Source organism: Ambystoma mexicanum, chromosome 6q (assembly GCF_040938575.1).
Source record: "Ambystoma mexicanum isolate Mex_15411 chromosome 6q, UKY_AmexF1_1, whole genome shotgun sequence".
Taxonomy (NCBI): Eukaryota; Metazoa; Chordata; class Amphibia; order Caudata; family Ambystomatidae; genus Ambystoma; species Ambystoma mexicanum.
The window spans coordinates 794,495,003-794,512,855 of record NC_090937.1 but is presented as its reverse complement, the minus strand read 5'-3'; the positions used below and the strand labels follow the sequence as shown (position 1 = coordinate 794,512,855).

At 44.4% G+C, this 17,853-nt stretch overlaps 1 protein-coding gene across 1 annotated transcript in view; it reads left to right on the top strand.

Annotated features, from left to right (window-relative positions):
• Nucleotides 1–17,499, top strand: part of ASIC5 (acid sensing ion channel subunit family member 5) — a 593,203-nt gene extending 575,704 nt beyond the window's left edge. The window contains exon 10 of the mRNA XM_069630322.1: nucleotides 16,099–17,499. Within this exon, the coding sequence (XP_069486423.1) occupies nucleotides 16,099–16,277 (179 nt within the window). The 3' untranslated portion in view covers nucleotides 16,278–17,499. The remainder of the gene's footprint in view (nucleotides 1–16,098) is intronic.
• Nucleotides 17,500–17,853: the final 354 nt, after the last annotated feature.

The window sequence follows — 17,853 nt, the reverse complement described above, 5'->3', positions numbered from 1 at the left end:
ACTTAACATCAGGCTTCGGAATGAGGTAGGGACCACCCACTGATCATGGCCAGCTTGGGATTTCCTTACCAACAAGCCATCTTGGATTCGGAACATTTTTGGACATTTCATCAACACTCTAAGGTCCCCCTTCCCAATGTAATCGGTATCCGTCAGGGGAAAGTTCTCAGGGTCCTCAATGTGTTGGAAAAACTTACCAATTATTGGATCCCCCTTCTGAGCCGTAATTAAATCAGCATCAGGGGTCTCCTTACACCATTGTGCAGTTGAAAGATTGTTGTGAGCATTTGTCTGGGACCTAGTGATAGCAGTGACCTGGATTTCCCCAAACATGGACTCTATTTCTATTAGATCCCCTTGGATGGCCCCGGTTTTGGCCAGCTGATCAGCTAAGTCATTCTCAGTTTTGTCTGGTCCCTCTACTTTGGAATGACCCTTGATCTTTTTCCAATAGATGGTCATCCCATTCAAGGTGACCAGATCATCAAGGTTTTGGATCAACTTCCCTTGTTTCAAGGGTTTGTTGTTAGCACATAGCATGCCTCTGGTTTTCCAATTGACCAGGTGCTCCACGAACCCGTTCCGTACATAATTCGAATCTGTGATTATGACCAGTTTGTGGAGTTTATGTTGGACAGCAGTGAGGATGGCTTGATGCACAGCCATCAACTCTACTACTTGACTACTTTGGGGACCGATTTTGTACCCAGCAGAGGGTTCTGGAGACTCATTCACCCACGCATTCCCTACGCCGGCCACCAGTTCTTTTTCCCCGTTGTTGACAACATGGTAAGAGCATCCATCCACATAGACAGTGGGCATTCCCTCACACTTGTCCTCTTCAAAGACTTGTGTGGGGAATTAAGGTATGCCTCCATGTTGTCCTTCATTTTTAGACTTTCGTCCTCGAGACAGTTTTCTCTGGCACAATCATGCAAGTCAGCCAGACCTTGCGCGAGGGGACTCTTCTTGTTTTGGCCGTATCTGACCTCCACAGGAAAGCCTTGCATTGACAGAATCCAGGAAGTAATTCGGGAGTTACTCACATTTCCGGCTCGGATTCTGTCACTTTGGAGATATTGCAAAGGCTGGTGTGGAGTCTCCACTATGATGTGTTCCCCCTGGATGAACGGGCGGTAATTCTTCAATGCCCAGGAGTGCCTTCTCACAATCGTTGAATTTTTCCTCCACAGAGGATAAAGTTTTGCTCGCATAAGAGATTACTTTATTGACCTTGTCATGCTTTTGTTATAATACTGCCAACAAGCACGTATTAGAGAACCCTGTCTCCAGGAAAAACTCCTTGTTTCTGACAGGGTAAGCTAGGCAGGGCACTAGTGAGAGGCTTATTTTGAGTGTCTTACTGCCTCGGATTGTTCTGGACCCCATTCCCAATTTACCCCCCCCCTTCAAGAGATGAATCAGGGGTCCGGTGATCTCTGCATAGCCCTCAATGAACTTTCTGCTGTAATTAGTCAGTCCAAGGAGGCTCCTTAGTTCCCGCAGAGTTGTGGGGTCTTTCAGTTTCTGAAGTGCTTCCACTTTCTTTTCCTAGGGACAGAGACCCTGAGGAGTAATCTCATGCCCCAAGAAATTAACACGGGTTCTACACTACTGTGCTTTCTGAAAGGAAAGTTTTGCTCCGGCGGCCCTCAACTGTGTCAGAACATAACGGATCTCCGCTATGTGTTCTTCCACAGATGAACTTTTGATGAGGACATCATCCACATAAGCCAGGTTACCCCTCGCACCCAGGTCGGGCATGGCCTTATGTAGGAAAATGTTGAACTCATTGCCGGAGTTGAGGTATCCGAAGGGAGTCCGGGTCCATGTGTACTGCTGGCCCCCGAAGGTAAAAGCCAGCTTGTATTGGTCCTCCCTACTGACAGGCACAGTCCAGTATCCATTGGTCAGGTCTATTGCAGTGAATACCTGTGACCACAGTCATATGAGTCTACCGCAAAGAGATCTTGGAAATCCAAGAAAACTTGTTTCAACTTTTGCTTCTGTTCCAGAGTCACGCAGGCATCAGCTAGGTTGAATCTCTTCCACCATCTGCCTGAAGCCTGGAAAGATTTCTGGTTTTGCTATCTCAGCGGCCTCCTCCAGCTGGGTGGAGAAGTCCCTGGCCAGAGTGCTGATTTGGACCGGAGGCTTCAGGTGGGAAAGGCAGCCCTCATGGACCTGGAAAATCACCTCATCCCCTCTGAAGTCACAAGTCACATCTTCCCTACCATAAGGGCAAGAAGTGTACACCAGGAAGTTCCCCCCATGCCGGGTAAAGATCCTGTCTGGTGTTGTATTGTCATCACGGTCACTGTAAAAATAGTCCTTGGGGATTGGTCCTAACAGTTCATTTCCTAAATCAATGGAGAAATGGTGGTCATCAACCGCCATTCCAATAATGGTGCCTGCGGCTAGAGTAATACTCTTTAAGTCGCTGTTATCCACCTCTAGTGGAATGGTGTCATGTTCTATATTGACTAATGGTGTTGGGTTTACCCCCAACCCTTGCTGTTGGAGGGAAGCATTTAGATGAATATAAGCATCAGGGTTTTTCAATTTTTGTCCTATTTTAACTTTCACTCCCAGGGAGAATTGTCGGGTCCTTTCTGGTATGGTGACTTCCTCTTTGATCTGAATTTCAACTGCATACGGTAGCAATTGAGCTGACCTAAATGCTTTTTCTGGATCATCAAAGCCCACGGGATTATTCGCTAATCAGGCCCAAGCTTTGAAGTTTATTAGGTCCAAACTAATGGCAAAGCGATTGAGAATATCACTGCCTAAGTAAAAGGCGGCAGTGACGTCTCGCACGACCCAACAATTATGGACTATGCTCTTGTTGCCAATGGAGATTTTTAGCATACACCTGCTTGGCAGGAGATGTTTGGAATTAGGTGCTTCCAGGTACATTTCCCATTTGTCTACCAGTTTGAATGTGGGAATGGCTGGATCTTTTGGGAGTTGGCGGAACATGGCTTCGCTGATGAAGCTCTTACCGTTGTTCACACACACTCGGGCGAGACAGAGTCCTTCCTATCATTTAACTGAACAGGGATGAACAACTGCTCTCCAATTTGCTGAATATCAGCCAGGCTCTGAGCTGATTTCACATCTTTCTGGACTATAGGAGTGGGAGTTTCTGATTGTGGATTAGTAAAGAATTTCAGAGTATCTCCTTCCAGTGTGGAATACCACCTTAAATTGGAGGGAAGGTTGATTTTCAGAAATAGAGAGGACCCCCCATCACCAATCTGTTGTCCTACTGCTATTTCTGTCACATCTGGAATCTGGCTATTCTGGAAGTGAAATTCTACTTGGTCAGATTTTTGTTCAACCATGTGGCATGTGCCGTTTAAACTAACATGGTTGACACTCTGTTTTAGTTTTATTGGTTGGCTAGTCTGGGTCCAGAGGACCCTGTTTACGCAATCTATTAGGGGTGACAACCTTCTCAGGAGGTCATTCCCTAGTAAACAAGGGGTGCCCTCTGGAGTCACTACTATGACCGGGTGTTTCACCTTGTGTCGCCCAATTTTGATGTCCAAAACTGCAGTCCCCTCGACGGGAATTTCCTTCCCGTCAAAGTTCTGCAGTTGTCCAGGAAGAGAGGTGAGAGGAATACGGTAATTCTCCCCCCTTCCTGCATTTAGTTCGTCAAAGGCCCTTCTGGACAGCAGGGTAGCTTGGGATCCAGTGTCCACCAGTGCCAACATTGTACCCTGCCCCTGTACTTGTACCGGGGCATAATATCTTCCCTCCTTCTCCTCAAGGGGGCACAGATAATGGACATTTTTGAACAACTGGTGGGCTAACTTTCTGGTTTTGGACATTGAGAGGGAAGAGATTTGGGCAGAATTCTGTGGATAGTCATGGGAATCTGCAAGAAAAAGTTGGCAACTTGAAAGAGGATATTCAAGTTCCCCTGGTTCCGGTCCTGGGCCGCCCCCCCCTTTTTGGAGGCAGTCACCAGAATGGGTTTGAACCCAGGGATTTTGATGCTGTTGGTTCTGGGATAGGATGATGGGCGGCGACAGCTCAATCCCCACATCTACCCAGTCTATTGATGCGGTTTTGGGTTCCCCTGGTTCCGGTTCTGGGCCGCCCCCCCTTTTTGGAGGCAGTCACCAGGATGGGTTTGAACCAGGGGTTTTCGGTCTTGTTGGTTCTGGGATAGAATGATGGGCGGCGACAGCTCAATCCCCACATCTACCCAGTCTAGGTTGGAATCCCTTGGGACCCATTTTTCCTTGGGAGGAGTTCCCCCATCTCTGAAGGAGAAGATCCTTTTCCCAGGATCCTCTGAGGATCCCTCTCCCTCAAATTTGAACACCTGTACCTCCTCCACAAAATGGGTCTGTTTGGGTCCTTTGTTTCTCCTACCTCCTCTTTGCTCCTTGGGTGGCAGACTTTCAGGGGTAGGAGATTTTCTTTCTGGCTCCTGGGTTTCCAGGGGCTGTTTAAAAGTGGGGAAGGAATCTTTCTTCAAGGCTTTACACCCCCCTTCCCCTTGTGCCTCATCCCTGGGAACCGGTGGGTTATCGGGGTGCTGCCCCCGTTATTGTTCTGGAGCACCAGGCCCAGAGTTTGGGGCATTCTGCAGAGGCATGCTTATCTGAGGGTTCTGTTGAGCCCTCAGTATGTGACCCAGATCCCGTGCCATATTTTGGACCTGGCGCTCGAACTGTGAAACCCGCTCAGGCTGATACAGGGTTCTGTTTTCTCCCCTGGGCTGATCCTGGGAAGGGTAGCTATCCCTTCTCTGGTAGTACCCCAGATTGGGAAGATTTGGGTACCCCTCCACCCTTGGCCTCCCCTCTCCCGGATTAGGTTGTCTGGGCTCAGGGAATTGGGGAAAGAAGGATGGATGATTTTGGGGCTGGAAGTTGGGTTGATACCTGGGGAACAAGTTCTGCCCGGGATTTGGTGAATTTCTGCCCTCCTGGGGGAAGTGTGGAGGGAAGTTCCCTGGGTTGGGCGCTTGGTTGGACCCCCCCTTGCGCCGGAGGAGTCCACACATAACCCAGGATGGGTTGGTTTCCCTTGTAACAGGGACTTACATAATCAGGGGAGTGAGGGGCCCCATTTGTGGGACCACCTCCTTGACTCCCTGTCTGTGACTGGCCCGAAGGCCTTCTGGGCTTAGAATTATTTGGTGCAGGCAGGTTTTTAGGCCCCCCCATCTCCAAATCTAAAACGGGGGCAACCTTTACCTCTGCCACCTTGGCAGCAGCAGGGGTGCTGTTGGTTTTGGGGGGTTTGGGCTGATTCTTATTTTCCACCGGTTTCTGCACCTCATAGATGCGGGTGGCTTGCTCAATGACCCAGTCTAAATATCTTTTCTCGTGAAAATCTCTCACGAGCTCGGTCATTATGTATTTGGGTAAGGCATGGAAAAACGTATTAACAAATTCCTTACTGTCTGTGCGCACCCTTTTGGTAGTCTGTGCAAAAGCACGCTTTAACTCCTGCACAAATTCTTGTGGGGCCTGATCCTCCCCACATTGCAAATTGTAGGCTGCCTTGCGAGCCTCTTGAGGATTTCTATGAACAGAAAAATGTTTCAAGATGGCCGCCCTATAGGTGGACCATCTTGAATGATTTTGGTCCTCCAGCCCCGCAATGAAACTGGAGTATTCTGGGGAGAATGTCCATTTGATGTACTGGATGCAGCTACTGCTGTCCTTCAAATGGAAAGTCTCCATAATTTGCTCATAAAGCTCCAAGTGTTCCCAAACAGAATACTTGGCGTTCTTGTGATAAGGGGTGATGACACTCCTTATTGCCTTGACCTGCTTTAAGGGGTCCTTAAGCAAGGCCCTTTTTTTTCCTTATTGGCCTATTTGGTTCGGGTAACCCTGGTCCACTCATCCTCTGACTCAGAGGCATTGCTCCCGGAGGTGCCCGTCTGATCTTCCAGGTTTTCCCGGATTCTGCGAGCCTGGGAATGTCTGGCAGAATGTGGGGACCTAGTCTCCTGTGTCCTGGGACGCTCAGAGGAGTCTTCAGATCCCCCCTTGCTGCCAGGATTTGATGGGTACCCCCCCACTGACCTAACTGGGCAGAGGTTTTTAGGATGCCCTTAGTGGACCTACTTTCCTGGGGTTCCCCACTAAATTGCGCTGTGCTGGGGTGCCCATACCCGGATGCCCGCCCCTCCATTCACGGACGGTGCTGGCCTATAAGCCCCATACTTTTGGCTGGATAGTAATCTGCCATCCCTGTGGCCCTGTGCTCATGTGCGCCAGGGCACATGGGGGTGGCAGAGTCCAAGGACTGGGAGAGATGAAGGCCTAGGGCTCCTGAGGTTATGCTCAGGTGTTTCCCTTTCCCAGCGAACTTCATCTCTGTCAGCCCCTGCTCCCTGTTGCAATGCAAGAGACTGCGCTTTCAGTTCCTCAGTTAAGGCCTTACTAGACTCTATCAGTCTCTCCTGCATGGCTACCTGTTGCTGGAGCCTATCATTGTGCTGACAGAGAGCCTCATTTTCTCTCTGCGCCTCCTGATTGGTCCTGGAATACTGGGCCAGTCTTTGCTGCAGGGTGGTTACCTCCTGGGTACCATCCCTACCGGCCTGCTCCTTTCTTGTCAGAGCATCTTGCACCCTCCTGGTGTGCTCTAACAAGTCGTGGTGCTCTTTTTGGAGGTCACCCAGTCCCCGGAGGGCCATGTGATTTTCTTCCATTTTCCCTTTTAAGTTGCAGACTTCCTGGAATAAGGTATCCCTTTCCTGAGTAAGAGCCTGCATCTGTGCCGCCAGGTCGTCCCTCTGCCGTTGAAGGGCACCAGCTTTCTGGCGCTCTTCATCAAACTCTGCCTGGGTATCCAGGTCTTTCAAAATCAATTTATTGCTTTCCTCTTTCTCTGTGTCTAGTTGGATTTGCAGGGTGGCTACCTGCTCTGTGCACGCCCTGTTGAAATTGATCTGTTGCTCCAGCTTTTTCTGGCTCTGCAGTAAGGAGTCCAAACTGTCTTGGTGCTCCTTCTGCAAGGCCAGAATTCTGGTATCCTGGTCAGCCTTTTCCTATTGCAGGATATCCATATCCTCCTTTATTTTAATGATGTACTGTCTACTCTCATTTTTGGACTCCTGGCTTCTGTGCAGCCTCTGCTCAGAAGAGTCCAGATCAGATTGGGCCTCCTGTAATGGCAGCAGTTGCCTACTCGCCAGATCTTGGCCTTCAGCACATTTGTCCTGCATGGCTCCCATATATAAATATAAATATGCCACTACCCTGGCAATCTTGTTGTGCTCATCCTTGGCCTCAGGGGCCATATATAGTTCACTCAGGGCCACATGTAAGGGACCCTGATCTCTCCATATATCTGACCCTGTTTCAGTGATCTGGGGTGCGATTGCCTGCAACCAGACCGCCTGGTCCTGATGAGCCCACTCACCTCTCACAAATAGCTTATGTAATAGGTGTTCTCTGGCTATTTTGATGTCTACCAGTGTCGTCATTCTGGAAATTGATTTCCTTCCTGACTTACCAAAGTTAGTATTTTATTTTGCAAAACAGACCGTTTCTTGATAGCGTTCCTTTTTGAGGGGTGTTTTCACAGCGTAGCACAGCGAGGTGATCCAACAGGATTTATGTATCCTATCAGTTAGTACACTGTATTAAGCTGCACAAGCGGTAGATCTAATCCAGAATCCCCGGCTACGAGCCCCCACTGTGTTAATGACTCCAATTAAGCATTCCCACTAAGTCAGTGCCTTGTCTGGGATTGCTCATGGGAAGCCCTTATTTATATATTTTCATGACAAGTTATAATCTGGATGATGAACCCTTGTATAACGCCCCTCTCTTAGAATCCCCCTGACCCCACTGAGCCAAGAAGTAGGTTTGTTTTGCAAATTAAAAAGGTTTATTTGAAAAATTAAACAATAGATATATATCACACTTTATAATAAATTAATATTTGATATCACACTTATGAGTATAATGTCGATCAACAATGGATAATGTTATACTAGCACACTTATTTTATTACTTAGGAGTTGGTACGGAAGGAACAAGGTAGCTGGGAATGCTTTATGGTTTCAAGGAGATGCAAAGATGTATAAAAGGCAGTACAGAAATAAACTTGATATGATTTCAGCAAAAGATAATATGATCACTTTTTCTCTGACAATTCACTCCCCCCCTATGCAATGTAAGGAAATGGAAGTAACACACACAGTCTTCAGGAATACAATCACAGTACAATACAAATTCAGTTCCCCCCTAGCAAGCTTATAGCACCAGGGATGATTTTGAAACACAGGCAAAAGACTTTCAGGTGATTTGCAAGGGAGTGAAATATGCTAAAATTGATTTTAATTCCCTCTAGAGGTTCAGGGTGAGTGAGAGATACTTTAAATCAGTTCAGGTCCACACTAACAATGATTAATGAGGGATTATCAGGTTGAAAACAGATTTCAGGAATGGAAGCAAAGGACAGATCTTTCTACACGTGGTTGAAATGAAGCAAATGTCAAATCGCTGCACTTTTTTCCGAGTGCGTCGAGCGCAATTACAGAGGCGCTATGAGGAGTAGCAAGTCGGTTTAGAGCTTGTTGGAAAGCTGGGAATCTTAGCTTCCAAATGAAAGTTAAATCTCGTTCCACAAACGGTTCAAGTGATACGGACGATTTTATGAAGGTAGTTTTTCAGAAATGAAATAATGATTCAAAATGGCAAATGACACTTTTACAGGTTTAAAATCGGAGAAGGGACACACGATTCTATGTTTGCAGTTTTGGACAGGTTAAATGTTTTGAATCAGATTATTTTAAGCTAAGAGATGGGTTCTGCACAGTTCTAGCTGGGTACTCACACTATAAATTTGAAAGGAATGGCCTCATCACGGATCTGGTCAACAAGTTTAGCTGTAGTTCTCTCTGCTCGTCGGGTCAATCAGGCACCGGTTCTGTTCACAGCGGTCTGGTCTGGGTCTCTGGTTCTGCTGGTCTGGATCAAGTGGATTCTGGATACTGCACTGTCTTCTGGGTACTGGTTCTGTTTTGGATACACAGGACTCTTAGCAAGCAGCAAACCGCACAGCCCGGCGGTTGAATAGTATGCAAAAGATTTTGAGGCCTGCTGAAGAGTTCAGCTCTTTGGCGTTTTTGTTCTGGAGTTAGTCTGGATCTCTGGAGTTCTGGTTTCTGGAGTTCTCCGTCAGCGTGCTGCGCATGAATTCAGTTGAAGGTTGGAAAATGAATGTCCCTGTCTAGCTTCCAGTGGCTCTTTTTATGTCTTTTGAAAATGGGTGTGGATGCTAACTTTCTATGACCAACCCTCTCGTGATCTGATAGGTCAAGGATTCTCTGTGACCTGATTTGAGAAGGGAGCAGTGAGTCAGAGTGAGTCAGTGTCTTACAGTCTATTGAAGGAACGCCCCTTTGCTTTTGCTTTAGAAAATCATTTTCATAACTAAACATATTTCCCAGATACACACGTCGTTGAAATTACATGTACATATCATAAATCACATAAGGTAGTCTCTGTTCCAACTCTGATGTTTCTAAGAGCTTGCATTCAAAAATGACAACTTATTGTCATTTTTGGTAGCTTTTTCAACATTGGTTTTTCATCAAATCTTTACACAGACCTGTACCCACTTCCTGAGCATATTAATCTAAGTTATCGTGTCTCTAGCATAAATACAGTGTTTGCAGCATTCATAATTCCCGGGGTTTTGCCTCAGAACATCACAGAGCAACCAGCCTAGTCTTGAACTGGGAGTGAATGTGTCATTTTAAAGATCCCAAAGTTGTACATTTCTGTCATCTGGTTACAATTAGTTATCAGTATTCTTATAAAACATATATTTGCCTTCAATTTACTTCACTTCAGTGTTTGGGTCTGCCCCCAGAAGCTTGGTGAGTCAGAGATCACATGTCTGGCTTCTCCCAGAGCAGTGTGTTGACAGTAAACACCTAAAATCCGCATACCCGACTCAATGGAAAGAGTCTATTGGGTTGACTGAGGTCAGCAGACCAGGGGTCCACTCTGCATTTGGTTAGCATGACCATGTGATCTCCTGGGCTGTTGCTGGTAAGGGCTGGTGTGAATGCTTCCCATGGACAGAGGCCCTTTGAACTGTTTTAATTGAATCAGACTGCCTCCTGGGAACAAACCTTTGAAGTCCCAGCCAGCTCGGGATGCTGTTTAGCTTCTGCAATACAGGTCCCCAGTCAGAGTTTAGTCCGCTAGCGCCGGTTTGTGTCCAATGCCGGTACTGCACCCATTTTTGGGATATGTCTTGAATTAATTCCATTTCAATAAGGGGATTTTACTTGATAGTATATGATCCTTGCTTAACATTGTTTTGATGGGAATCCTTATAGTAGAGTGGTGATGTGGAACACCCCACAAGAAGGTTGAATCTTTAGAATGGTCTTGTGAGCCATGATTTTAGCAAATTTTTGACATCAAGAAAATGAATTCCCAACAGCTCTGGGTTTCTTTTGGCAATCAGCATTGCCATTCCCAATGGTTTCAGGCTACTATGTGTGTAGCCCAATGGTGGTTTTAGGCAGTGCCCTCCTGTGCTCACAAACATAGGCAAAAATGGGTGGCAGCCGATTCTTCATGCTTCCCTGTGCACTTTCTGGGGAGTTCTGGCCATCATGATGTTTTCAATGCCAGTAATGCACAGTTTTGTGGTAGGGCTTGGATGCATGGGTAAAAACATCCCACAATGTACGTCTAAAGGCTTGTGCAACAGTTCCGAGTTACAGAACCAATCTGGGAAGGTCAAATAATTGGCTTAGATTTCAGAACATTAATTAAGGAGAAGGGTTTATTTGCTTGCAAGAGAAATAGACAGCAACCCAGCCGTTAATCCAGTTCCAACAGATTAACCCACCCCTCACCTCCATATCTGCTGTTCTTATTCCTACTGAGGCACTTAACCTTCCCACCTCCCACCTAAATCAATATCCCTAATTATTTAAAAACAGTAGCCCATCATTTGTGTTCATAGCGAGAGATACCAGGTGGTATTTTAGTCCTGGTTAAACATTACCACTGGCTTGCACTGCCGGACCCATCCTCCTCATGCAAGGGGTGTAGGCCTCCACCTACATAATGATTCCTGCCATTTTTGAGAGATTAATTTTGCCCACCGCATAGAGCCGGCATGATCCGTTAGTTTCAGTTCCACAGCCTTGCCCCAGTACCCAGGCAGGCCACAACACTTGCAGTCAGTGGTTTGAGCGCACATGTGCTATGCAGTTCATGATAGGCAAGCATTGCCTCTGGCAAATAGGGGTATAGCAACCTCCTAACAAAACTCAACTAGAAGGTAAAAAGAAAATAATAAACACTGAGGTTAGGGGCATTGGATAACATCATGATATGGTCAAGCCATTGTTTACTCATGACCTGAGCTGCAAAGTAAGAGGCCCAGTCCCACCACTTTTCCCAGCCCTCATTGCATTATTTATAATGTATTTTATTGCATCAACTAAATCCCAAACAATATATTAATAGATCAAAGGTGTGATTGAGTGGATTCGTATTATGAGGGGATTGTGGGCAATATGGTAATATGGTCATTTCATTTAAGATTTTTGGTTGGCAATATTTTGAATTGTCTCCCAATTCAGTGCAGGCCCGTAGATCTTATATTGAGATCTGAGCCACTTCTCTTTTTACTCTAGGACAAAACTGTCAATAATGCCCCATCTCTTGTGCACAGGATCCAGATACTAAACAAAGTGATTGACTACAGACACATTTTTTACTGCTTGGGTGACAGAGAGCAAGATGTATGATCTTCTAATTGCTCTGAAAATGTAAATTTCCGCTTTCACAGAGGATGCTGATGGACCAAGGGGCATACTGATTCCTAATGTGTCCCTTCTAAAAGTAGTTCAATCAAGGGTTTGTCAACCCCCACCCACAATGCTGGGACTAAAGGTAACAAGGAGGGCCCATCAGAAATCAATGTAGTTGGAGAAACACATTTTTGGGCTATGGGGCAAACAGGACACTTTGTGAAAAATGTATGTTACCTGAATTTTAGGTTCTGTAAAGCCAATGGACTTTTAGAACTTCCCAGAGTTTCATTCAGCGGGATTTGGAGTTCATCCAGGGATTAGAAATTAGGGAAGGACGGTAGGCTACTGCCATTGCGCACAGGTTAATCAACTTTATTTTCTTCTTTTTCAAGCGATTTTGCACTGGAAATAGAAAATATTGTGTTAATCATTCCTGGGGTGTGGGGGGAAGAGGTACTGGGGGTGTGTGGAGGGCAATGGGGGCGGTGTAGTGAAGAGGAGCTTCTGATATTCATCCCCAAAAATGTGTCATGGAATTTACCTATAACTGAACTTTTGGATTGTTACACATAAAATGCTGCAGGTCACTTTTCAAGTTTACCCACCCTTATTTGGCACCAATCATAAGTCCCTGGAAGTGGATGCAACTAAAGCCCCAAATAATTGTAATAATGGTATACAAATGTATTTATTTATTTATTGGACATTTGTGTGACACCTATACACAAGTGTTTCCAGGCACCACCATGACAAGCTTCCATGACTTAATTGTGTGTGTCATTGACAACTCTAACAAAGAGAACTCAAGAAAAATAATAAAAGCTGAGTGACAAAGGTCAAATTCAAGTACTGTGACAAACTCACAAACAAGGCTGAATATTTTGAAAAGGGAAGGGATACTGAATGAGAGTGGAGTTTATGTTTATTTGTTACAGGTCATTATCTAACATTGGTTTCAATAGTTACCAACCCTTCCACATACCAGAGATTGATATCATCAGGTGCAGAAAGACGGGAGGGTTACAGTTGGGTAATTCACTAGGCCTCGGTATCAAAATTAACCAGGTGAACAGCCACTCACTGTTTCATTTATACTGTTATTGGAAAGAGAAAAAAACGAACTACCTGATTATTGTCAATTATAATTAGGCCTCTGAAATAGGATCTAAGTCTGTTCTAGAATATTTAAAACAATTAATTGCAGATGTGAGAACAACACTTAATGCCTCATTATTGAAAAAGAAAATATCCTGTTAGTCTTCACTAGCGATTTTGATGCAAAGGTTGGTTCTTAGCAGAGATGACCTAGAAGACTTCAGCTAATCAAGGTATATATACATATATAATACCTTAGGCTAAGGGAGTCATTTATGTGCAAGCTTTTGTAATCTTCAGATTACTTGATCAGACATAGGAAGAATGGGGCTTTTGGAATAGCAGAACAGGTTAAGGATTCACCTCTGGAATGTGTTATCTGTTTGTCTCTGTTTCTGATCTGTTTCCTTCACAACACGCCTTACTCTGCAGAAGTTCCTATTTAAATTATTGTAGATTGTACACAGATTCAGTACACAACATCATGAATGTGTGTTCCAAAAAGAACAGATTTATTACAAGCTGCACCTAGCTATATCTAGCTACTAATTCAGACAAAGTAGACCATCGTTAACTGATAGCATAGCTGTTAGTTTTGAAAATCAGTCGTTTTTTTAAAATGGTAAATTCTTCCTTTCGTGCCTCCTTCCTGTCTATGAGCAGTTCACAAGCAGTTAATGTATAACAAGCTCAGTCTCAATTCCAACAGTTCGAAAATCCTAAGGTGTGTCCATTTCAGCCCCATCCTCCTCCCCTTCATTTGGATAAAATATAGAGCTAATTAGAGCCATGGCTCTGCCTAGCCTATATTACTGTAACAGCGTGCACACAGGGCTCACTAAACACCAAAACCACCTACTGAAGCTCATAGAAAATTGTTTCCAGTCAGAACCAGGGCTGTAACATGCACACACCTATTTCTCCAAGCCCCTAGGCCCTCCACTGGCTCCTTATGAACTCAGAATTCCACTTTAAACTACTTTGTTTGACAGACCAATGCAACCAGAGCAATGGTCCCAAATACACACAGACTCATTCTTACTCCACTCTCCCCGCACAAAATCTCAGGTCATCAGGGTGGAATCAATTGACTCCACCAAGTTTCAGAAGACAATGCCATAGGGTTAGGACCCTAGCATTTTCCACACCAAAACTTTGAAATGACCTGTGCAAAACCCAATAAGAATAGATTCAGGAGAAACCTAAAAATCATTCCTGTTTATAAAAAACTTGCCAGACCTTAAGAAGCCAGTGAACGTTCTGATCTCCCAAAAGCTTGTACCTTTTCAGATACCTACCCTATTCGGTCCCTGTTGTTTTGCTACCAAGTGTTTTCTAACAACCCTGTTGTGAGTGTGTGCGATATGAAACATCAATAAAATATGTAAGCTAGTCATTGTACACCATCCAAAAGAAGCCATAAACACTCTACATATAACTAAACAGGTAGAGTAATTTGATTTACCGTAGAAATTGGTTAAATATCTTTATAGTCAAATATATACATCAATAGGAATTGCAAAGGTTTGTAAAGGTTCCAATTGGCATTCATAAGCAAACGGTGAAGAGTTATTTATGACAACTTCTGGAACTCTATGTGAAAATCTAAAAACCAGTGAAAACCATTTCAAAGAAAGTATACATTTTACTTTGAAATATTTTGGATCTCAAAATGTGCAAAGCCCCACAAACTCCCACGGGGAATTTTTGCTCATCACATAAGTAAGGACCACTAATTAGAGCTTTCTACATCCTGAAATCTTTTTTTTGTTCAGTCTGAACCCATCCAGATATCATTTTATGTACTCAGGGGCCATGTTCCGTGTGCCTCTGTGGTTCCTTTAAAACCTCTGAGTGGGTAATTCAACTTTCATAGGAACAGTCTTCAAAATGTCTAGCACCTACTGAGTCAGAAAGACTGGTGTTTTTGTGTACCACATCAACCACGCAGAAGCAAGCAACATGTGGTCAGCCATTTTGTGCATTGTAACTTTTGGCAAAACCTATTGATGGTGGCTTCACATTTGCCTCTCTAAGATGTCCAGGTTATTTCATAGGCCCTCAATACGACCCTGGCGCTCGCGTAATGAACGGTGCCGATACGGGACCGGCACTGTTCATTACGGTATGCCCTCTTACGAGGTCTCCTTGTGGGACCCGCTCTGGACGTCTGGCTTTACCAGACGTCCTTAGCGGGCCCCGCGAGGGGGCCAGCATGCTAACAATGGGCCCGTCATTTAGCATGCTTCCCAATTACCCAATTACCGGGTCCGCCAAGGTCAGCATAACCTGGTTATTGCCCTTTTCTTGGACCCAGTAAAAAATCTTTACCGGCGGCAGCCGTGCCCTTAAAAAGGGCACGGCTACTGTCAGGTCTTAATGAGGCCCATAGTCTTTCACTTACTGTAGAATGTTTTGCTTTTATGATTTTATTAATGTGGAAGACTGTGCAATACCTTCTCTTATCAAGAAATCATGTTATTGGTGGAGTGTTGTCACTTAATTTCAGGCATTTGAGTAGATTGTGACAGATCCTTTTTGTATTTTGTACTTGTGCTTTATTTAGCGTGCACTTAGGTAGGAAGCAACAGAGAGCTGTACATGTTGCTGACGGGACCCTACGGTGAGGAGGGGTGTCGCATGTGTGGTGTGGAATGTTCCACCTATTGTGGTGGGTACTGATGTGGAAATGCCAAGATCCTAGATGGCCACCAGGTATTGACTAAGGAGTGAGGTCTTGGTTTCCTGCCTGTGCAGCAAGGGTGCTGGCACGGATTGAATGTCCACCTTTATTGTTTTCCAATAGGCAGACGGGCAGCAAGAAAAGGCATGTTTACTGTTTTAGTTTTTGCATGCCAGTTTCATCGTGAGTCTATTATTGGCCTGGTTCCTCAAGGAGTTCAACCTACTAAGCTAGAGCTCTGCAGCTAAATAGGCAGGTGTGAGAGCAGTGTTTGCCTTATAGGTAACGCAGGGAGTCTTAAGCAGTATTCTGGCTAGGTGAGAAAGCCAGTGCAGCTCCCTTAGGATAGATGAAATATGTTTGAATAACTTGTTTCCCCTTATGTGTCTTGTCATATATGATGTCACTTTCAGTACATGTTTGATTCCAGTGAAATTACATCACGGCTGCCTCTAATTACCTCGTTGTAGTTCTCTATATCAATGAACTCTTAACTTTTAGTTACACAGTTGCCAACTTAATACAGTTTTCATTTTTATTGCAGCTGATGTTGGTGGCCAGCTGGGCCTTTTTTGCGGTGCCAGCGTCATTACAGTGATAGAAATTCTGGAATACCTGTTCACAAATCTCTTCTGGATGTGCCTTTTTCTCTTAACGAAAACACCACAAAATTCCCAAAGGAGTGCCACGCCACAGTATAAAAAAGAAGTACAGGAATGCTGAAGTTCCGGAATGCTCGAAAAACTAGAGGACATCATACTTTGTTGTATGCATGCTTTAAATCCATTAACATCTATGATACTGCCTCTTTAAAATACAAGATTCAGTACTTGCAGTAGTTAATAATGAATGATTAAGAGCTGATAGCCTATATTTGGTAGGCAGATGTTTGTTAGTAGCAAATATACGTATTTTACTGCTGTTTCTTTCAGGTAAATGTCTCAATGACCTCTTTAACATAGTGCCAGTCTACATTAGCATACATGGTATATTTAATATTGAAATCAGCCAATCAAAGGGGATCATATTCCTTTCAGCACCATGTCATAATCTGGCGTAACATTTGCAACTTTTCTATGGCAGAGGTACAGGCAATGTATTTTCAAAATTGTACATACATCTTACGACATTGCCATGAAAATGGTATTCCACTTTCATTTTCTAGATCAGTGCCCGACCAGACGTGGTGTTATTTTTCACGGAGGACTTCATTAACATGTTCACTGCATCCTCAGTTACACATTGGGATTAAATTAATTTTATTTTAACCCGTATTAATACGGCTTTTAATTCCTCAGCAGCCTAGATACAACCCACACAAGATAACATGGCACATTTCATTCGTGCGGTACTTGTAGACTTGGTTTTATAACGGGAAAGAGGCATCTCCAAGTCCCACAATGAAATTAAAAGAACAGGACCATTGCATGTTGGCAAGTATTCACAGCCAGGTTGTAAGTGGGAATTGCCAAAGACACTCTATTGTACTCCTTTATAGTGGCACCTTCTTGAAAACATTCCTGGTTCCCTTCAACATCACCACTCTGATGCAGGAGTATTGACTCATATGGCACTCTACACACATCGTAAATCATAAATAAACTAAAAGTGTGCATTGTATAAGGTACTTAGCTCTTTATCAAGTGCCTCATATCAGCTGCCACTATATGTTCATTACTAAGCGCAATGAGTGGGAGCTGTTCGTAGTGGAGTCATCACATCCCTGGCACAGTATTCTCACACATAAATCTTTTACTGCAGAATGTATGCCGCGTGTTATTCATTTCATTTAGTGACGTTCATTCCAATCATGTTTTGCTTTGTTTCTAACTGTGAAGGGTTTCCTGTTCCGATTTGGTGTTTAAAAATTACTGGGGTCATGTGTAATAAATTGTGTGTAATCCTAATCATCGTCCACATGAAAAAGTTTAGATTGTGATGAAGAATAAATATCCTTTAACTTAAAGTAATTCTGGCTCAAAGTTTCATTCACTTGGAAGACATGGTCCATAACCACCTTCCTAATAGAACAATCCATTGATATCACTAAACTCTAATGTGGCGAGATCACATGCACAATGCCTAATGACAGAGACTAGGGAACAATGACTGGCGGGGGACTCACTCACTTCATGATGCAATACCTCGGGGTGGCAAATTGGGCATCCTCTAGAGCTCCCCAAGTCCTTCCATTGTCAATGTAGGGGGCAGTGGGTCTTCAGTCCAGAGAACAACACCCATGTTTCCAATAGACATGCGTGACTCCAAAGCATTAGGCGAAAAGTCTAGAGTTGTAGGT